Source organism: Penaeus vannamei, chromosome 16 (assembly GCF_042767895.1).
Source record: "Penaeus vannamei isolate JL-2024 chromosome 16, ASM4276789v1, whole genome shotgun sequence".
NCBI lineage: Eukaryota > Metazoa > Arthropoda > Malacostraca > Decapoda > Penaeidae > Penaeus > Penaeus vannamei.
In genome coordinates, this window is record NC_091564.1 from 27,750,452 (window position 1) to 27,757,467 (window position 7,016).

The following is a 7,016-nucleotide window of genomic DNA, read 5'->3' on the forward strand; positions in this document are numbered from 1 at the left end:
ACGTGATGATTTAATACTATAGGCTTAATTTCTGTAGTTTCTAAATTTGAAATAATGCTTTCACATCTCGAATATTTCCTCAGCTTTTGCGGTGAATTTATAAACACACGTATATGTACACGCACACATGAAGTATAGCATACACTTACATGCAAGCGCATGCATGAGAACACACACACACACACACACACACACACACACACACACACACACACACTAATCGGATAGGAAGGAAGAGAAATGCGGTGAAAATTAATGGGCACATAAAAGAGACAAACAGACAGGGGAGACCATAAACTAAGGCCCAGACAAAACATCACATAGGCAGCCGCGAGTAGAGGCCTTCATCCATATCATCGAACATAAATAAAAAAATAAATAAATAAGAAAAAAAAAATATATATATATATGTATATATATATATATATATATATATATATATATATATTTATATATATATATATATATATATATATATATATATATATATATATATATATATATATACATTTCAAATTTATTAAAAATAGAAAAAGAAAAGAAAATGTTGAAAGGAAGTAGAAACGAAAAGACAGAAGAAAGACTGGTCCTTGAGGATGCCTTCATCAGGGACCAATACATGCGGTTCAAAGTTAGTGGGCTCGAGAGACGCAAGGAGCCAGGGACGTGAGCGAGGAGGGTGCCTGCTTAATGACGTTTCTTTTATAGATAAACGAGATTAACATTTTGTAATGGCCATAGCGATATGAGGAGTAGCGAAAAGGAGCGATTGTAATTAGATTAAGAGTGATAAATGACAACCTATTATCATTATCGTTATTAACGACATCATTGGGTTATATGAAATAGTTTAAAGTTTGATTTTCAATATGGTTATTGAAATGATTGTTACTGCAATGATTTTGCAGCAGCTGGAACCCATTTTAGATCTTTTATTTTCCAAAACGTATATTTGCTTTACTCATCGTTAGAGCGATGAGTAAAGTACGAGTTATTTACTTTCCTCTCTTTACCTTTTTTCTTCCGTTCCTTTTTTTTTCTTTCAGCAATGATTATTTACCGAGACCTGGCCATTCCTCTTTCTCTCTCTCTCTCTCTCTCGTTACGCCGTTAAAAGTTTATTGGAGCACAGGACCGGGAGATGTACTTTCTAGGTATCACTTTGGGAATTTATAGGCGTGCCTCTCCCGCGATCTTTATTTCGTTTTCTTCGGCTTCTGGTTCTCGTCTGCCTTTTCTTTTACTTAATTACTTTTTATATCTGACTTTAGTCACCTTTGTCTGTCTGTCTCCTTCTCTAGGTTTGCATGTTCATTTCTTCTCTTTGACCGTCTGTAAGTTTCTCTGTCTTTCTGACTGGCTCTCTCTGTCTGTCTATGTAAACATGTCTGTCTTGCTTTCTCTCTCTCTCCCTTTCTTTCATTATTTGTTTCAGTACACTAATATTTCTATCTATATTTAATATGATTTTGCTATATACCCACGGACGATGAGAAACAATATTTCATAATAACAGTATTGCAAACCATATACAGTTGATTTATTGGCCATTCAGTCCCACGCGACCCCTCTCCAGGTAACACGAGGATAATAAGCTGAACATACCTGGCTCTGCGCATTTTACTGTCCAGCATAATACTCTACCCTGGCCCGATACAGGTGGATATACATGTGGAAATAAACATTATTTTTGATGATAAATATTTCTTTGCATCAAAAGGAAATCGTTTTCATATACTGACCGAACATGTGTATTCCATATAACATCATTCAGTACATTGGCCTGATATATAAATTTATGGTACATAGACACAATAGCTATTTAATTATGAATGTTCTTAAAGGTCTTCATGTATGTCTTAAATATCATCCCCTAATGACTGGGTGTAACTAGCTCTTAGCTAAGCAGTCTTTATCAATGTTATATATATATATATATATATATATATATATATATATATATATATATATATATATATATATATATATATATATATATATATATATACATATATATATATATATATATATATATATATATATATATATATATATATATATATATAACATTCAGGGAGCTAACAAGTTTCTCTATATACGCTCTATGAAAGTAATTTCATGTAGAATTGCAGAATAAAACAATGTATGAAATCATTATGAGACAACGGTGTGCAATCTTAAGATGATTTCCTTTTATCATAACAGAGACAGTATATGTTTTAAATAAAATAGAATGGAACAGATCGCTACATCAAATGCTTCCTACAAAATTAAATAATTGAAAAAGTTGATCATTGCAAACAGAAAGTATGAAGGGTTTATCATTTATAAGTGAGATTTATTTCTTCATCTTTTACGGTTTGTTCCGGCTCTGACGACGTCACAGTAACTCATCGAAGTGTGTGTGTGTGTGTGTGTGTGTGTGTGTGTGTGTGTGTGTGTGTGTGTGTGTGTGTGTGTGTGTGTGTGTGTGTGTGTGTGTGTGTGTGTGTGTGTGTGTGGAGCCAACCATAAACAACATATAATATTAGGCGACTGGTTATTTCCAGAACGTTTTTATGTAGAATCTCTGCTTCGTTATCTTTCACAAACAAAAATGATATTCCAATACATACTACTCTGCTGTTTTCATCCTAAGGTAAACTTGTTCATTAAATAGTTATTTTGGAGCACGGACTAATAGGCGTTCCTGGAGGGCAGAAACACAGGACGCCGGCCGGGGAGCGGAGTAAAGGGAGCAGCCGGAGTAACGCTGGTTCACGGGGCAGGGTGAATGTGAGAGGGTGAAGGAGTGTGGTTCACGTGGCAGGGTGATGGTGAGAGGGTGAAGGAGTGTGGTTCACGGGGCAGGGTGAATGTGAGAGGGTGAAGGAGTGTGGTTAACGTGGCAGGGTGAAGGAGTGTGGTTCATGTGGCAGGGTGAAGGAGCGTGGTTCACGTGGCAGGGTGAAGGAGTGTAGTTCACGAGGCAGGGTGATGGTGAGAGGGTGAAGGAGTGTGGTTCATGTGGCAGGGTGAAGGAGCGTGCTTCACGGGGCAGGGTGAAGAAGCGTAGTTCACGTGGCAGGGTGAAGGAGCGTGGTTCAGGTGGCAGGGTGAAGGAGTGTAGTTCACGAGGCAGGGTGAAGGTGAGAGGGTGAAGGAGCGTGGTTCACGTGGCAGGGTGAGGGTGAAGGAGTGTGGTTCACGTGACAGGGTGAAGGAGCGTAGTTCACGGGGCAGGGTGAAGGAGCGTGGTTCACGTGGCAGGGTGAAGGAGTGTGGTTCACATGACAGGGTGAAGGAGCGTGGTTCACGTGGCAGGGTGAAGGTGAGAGGGTGAAGGAGTGTAGTTCACGAGGCAGGGTGAAGGTAAGAGGGTGAAGGAGCGTGGTTCACGTGGCAGGGTGAAGGTGTGAGGGTGAAGGAGTGTGGTTCACGTGGCAGGGTGAAGGAGCGTGGTTCACGGGGCAGGGTGAAGGAGCGTGGTTCACGTGGCAGGGTGAAGGAGTGTGGTTCACGAGACAGGGTGAAGGAGCGTGGTTCACGGGGCAGGGTGAAGGTGAGAGGGTGAAGGAGCGTGGTTCACGGGGCAGGGTGACGATGAGAGGGGGAAGGAGCGTGGTTCACGTGGCAGGGGGAAGGTGAGAGGGTGAAGGAGTGTGGTTCATGTGACAGGGTGGAGGTGAGAGGGTGAAGGAGTGTGGTTCACGTGGCAGGGTGGAGGTGAGAGGGTGAAGGAGTGTGGTTCATGTGGCAGGGTGAAGGTGAGAGGGTGAAGGAGTGTGGTTCACGTGGCAGGGTGAAGGTGAGAGGGTGAAGGAGTGTGGTTCACGAGGCAGGGTGAAGGTGAGAGGGTGAAGGAGTGTTGTTCATGTGACAGGGTGACGGTGAGAGGGTGAAGGAGTGTGGTTAACGTGGCAGGGTGAAGGTGAGAGGGTGAAGGAGTATGGTTCACGTGGCAGGGTGGAGGTGAGAGGGTGAAGGAGTGTAGTTCACGAGGCAGGGTGAAGGTGAGAGGGTGAAGGAGTGTGGTTCACGTGGCAGGGTGAAGGTGAGAGGGTGAAGGAGTGTGGTTCACGTGACAGGGTGAAGGTGAGAGGGTTAAGGAGTGTGGTTCATGTGACAGGGTGGAGGTGAGAGGGTGAAGGAGTGTGGTTGACGGGGCAGGGTGAAGGTGAGAGGGTGAAGGAGCGTGGTTCACGTGACAGGGTGAAGGTGAGAGGGTGAAGGAGTGTGGTTCACGTGGCAGGGTGAAGGTGAGAGGGTGAAGGAGTGTGGTTCACGTGGCAGGATGACGGTGAGAAGGTGAAGGAGTGTGGTTCACGGGGCAGGGTGAAGGTGAGAGGGTGAAGGAGTGTGGTTCACGTGGCAGGGTGGAGGTAAGAGGGTGAAGGAGTGTGGCTCACGTGGCAGGGTGAAGGTGAGAGGGTGAAGGAGCGTGGTTCACGTGGCAGGGTGAAGGTGAGAGGGTGAAGCAGTGTGGTTCACGTGGCAGGGTGATGGTGAGAGGGTGAAGGAGTGTGGTTCACGTGGCAGGGTGAAGGTGAGAGGGTGAAGGAGTGTGGTTCACGTGGCAGGGTGAAGGTGAGAGGGTGAAGGAGTGTGGTTCACGTGTCAGGGTGACGGTGAGAGGGTGAAGGAGTGTGGTTCACGTGGCAGGGTGAAAGTGAGAGGGTGAAGGAGCGTAGTTCACGTGGCAGGGTGAAGGTGAGAGGGTGAAGGAGCGTGGTTCACGTGGCAGGGTGGAGGTAAGAGGGTGAAGGAGTGTGGTTCACGTGGCAGGGTGAAGGTGAGAGGGTGAAGGAGCGTGGTTCACGTGGCAGGGTGAAGGTGTGAGGGTGAAGGAGTGTGGTTCACGTGGCAGGGTGAAGGAGCGTGGTTCACGGGGCAGGGTGAAGGAGCGTGGTTCACGTGGCAGGGTGAAGGAGTGTGGTTCACGTGACAGGGTGAAGGAGCGTGGTTCACGTGGCAGGGTGAAGGTGAGAGGGTGAAGGAGTGTGGTTCCCGTGGCCTGGTGAAGGTGAGAGGGTGAAGGAGTGCGGTTCACGTGGCAGGGTGAAGGTGAGAGGGTGAAGGAGTGTGGTTCACGTGGCAGGGTGAAGGTGAGAGGGTGAAGGAGTGTGGTTCACGTGGCAGGGTGAAGGTGAGAGGGTGAAGGAGTATGGTTCACGTGGCAGGGTGAAGGTGAGAGGGTGAAGGAGTGTGGTTCACGTGGCAGGGTGAAGGTGAGAGGGTGAAGGAGTGTGGTTCACGTGGCAGGGTGAAGGTGAGAGGGTGAAGGAGTGTGGTTCCCGTGGCCTGGTGAAGGTGAGAGGGTGAAGGAGTGTGGTTCACGTGGCAGGGTGATGGTGAGAGGGTGAAGGAGTGTGGTTCACGTGGCAGGGTGAAGGTGAGAGGGTGAAGGAGTGTGGTTCACGTGGCAGGGTGAAGGTGAGAGGGTGAAGGAGTGTGGTTCACGTGGCAGGGTGAAGGTGAGAGGGTGAAGGAGTGTGGTTCACGTGGCAGGGTGAAGGTGAGAGGGTGAAGGAGTGTGGTTCACGTGGCAGGGTGAAGGTGAGAGGGTGAAGGAGTGTGGTTCACGTGGCAGGGTGAAGGTGAGAGGGTGAAGGAGTGTGGTTCACGTGGCCTGGTGAAGGTGAGAGGGTGAAGGAGTGTGGTTCACGTGGCAGGCTGAAGGTGAGAGGGTGAGGGAGTGTGGTTCACGTGGCAGGGTGAAGGTGAGAGGGTGAAGGAGTGTGGTTCATGTGGCAGGGTGAAGGTGAGAGGGTGAAGGAGTGTGGTTCACGTGGCAGGGTGAAGGTGAGAGTGTGAAGGAGTGTGGTTCACTTGGCAGGGTGAAGGTGAGAGGGTGAAGGAGTGTGGTTCACGTGGCAGGGTGAAGGTGAGAGGGTGAAGGAGTGTGGTTCACGTGGCAGGGTGACGGTGAGAGGGTGAAGGAGTGTGGTTCACGTGGCAGGGTGATAGTGAGAGGGTGAAGGAGTGTGGTTCACGTGGCAGGGTGAAGGTGAGAGGGTGAAGGAGTGTGGTTCACGTGGCAGGGTGAAGGTGAGAGGGTGAAGGAGTGTGGTTCACGTATCAGGGTGAAGGTGAGAGGGTGAAGGAGTGTGGTTCACGTGACAGGGTGATGGTGAGAGGGTGAAGGAGTGTGCTTCACGTGGCAGGGTGAAGGTGAGAGGGTGAAGGAGTGTGGTTCACGTGGCAGGGTGAAGGTGAGAGGGTGAAGGAGTGTGGTTCACGTGGCAGGGTGAAGGTGAGAGGGTGAAGGAGTGTGGTTCACGTGGCAGGGTGATGGTGAGAGGGTGAAGGAGTGTGGTTCACGTGGCAGGGTGACGGTGAGAGGGTGAAGGAGTGTGGTTCACGTGGCAGGGTGAAGGTGAGAGGGTGAAGGAGTGTGGTTCACGTGGCAGGGTGATGGTGAGAGGGTGAAGGAGTGTGGTTCACGTGGCCGGGTGAAGGTGAGAGGGTGAAGGAGTGTGGTTCACGTGGCAGGGTGAAGGTGAGAGGGTGAAGGAGTGTGGTTCACGTGGCAGGGTGAAGGTGGGAGGGTGAAGGAGTGTGGTTCACTTGGCAGGGTGAAGGAGTGTGGTTCACGTGGCAGGGTGATGGTAAGAGGGTGAAGGAGTGTGGTTCACGTGGCAGGGTGATGGTGAGAGGGTGAAGCAGTGTGGTTCATGTGACAGGGTGATGGTGAGAGGGTGAAGGAGTGTGGTTCAGGAGGCAAGGTGAAGGTGAGAGGGTGAAGGAGTGTGGTTCACGTGGCAGGGTGAAGGTGAGAGGGTGAAGGAGTGTGGTTCACGTGGCAGGGTGAAGGTGAGAGGGTGAAGGAGCGTGGTTCACGTGGCAGGGTGAAGGTGAGAGGGTGAAGGAGTGTGGTTCACGTGGCAGGGTGAAGGTGAGAGGGTGAAGGAGTGCGGTTCACGTGGCAGGGTGAAGGTGAGAGGGTGAAGGAGTGTGGTTCACGTGGCAGGGTGAAGGTGAGAGGGTGAAGGAGTGTGGTTCACGTGGCAGGGTGACGGTGAGAGGGTGAAAGAGTG

At 49.0% G+C, this 7,016-nt stretch overlaps 1 protein-coding gene across 1 annotated transcript; it reads left to right on the plus strand.

Moving 5' to 3' along the window:
• The first annotated feature begins 544 nt into the window (after positions 1-544).
• Positions 545-6,722, plus strand: LOC138864460 (octapeptide-repeat protein T2-like). Its single transcript, XM_070131584.1, has 7 exons — positions 545-666; positions 2,892-2,979; positions 3,122-3,304; positions 3,386-3,541; positions 4,806-4,961; positions 5,242-5,289; positions 6,663-6,722. Exons 1-7 carry the CDS (start codon positions 545-547, stop codon positions 6,720-6,722), a joined length of 813 nt encoding a protein of 270 aa, XP_069987685.1.
• Positions 6,723-7,016: the final 294 nt, after the last annotated feature.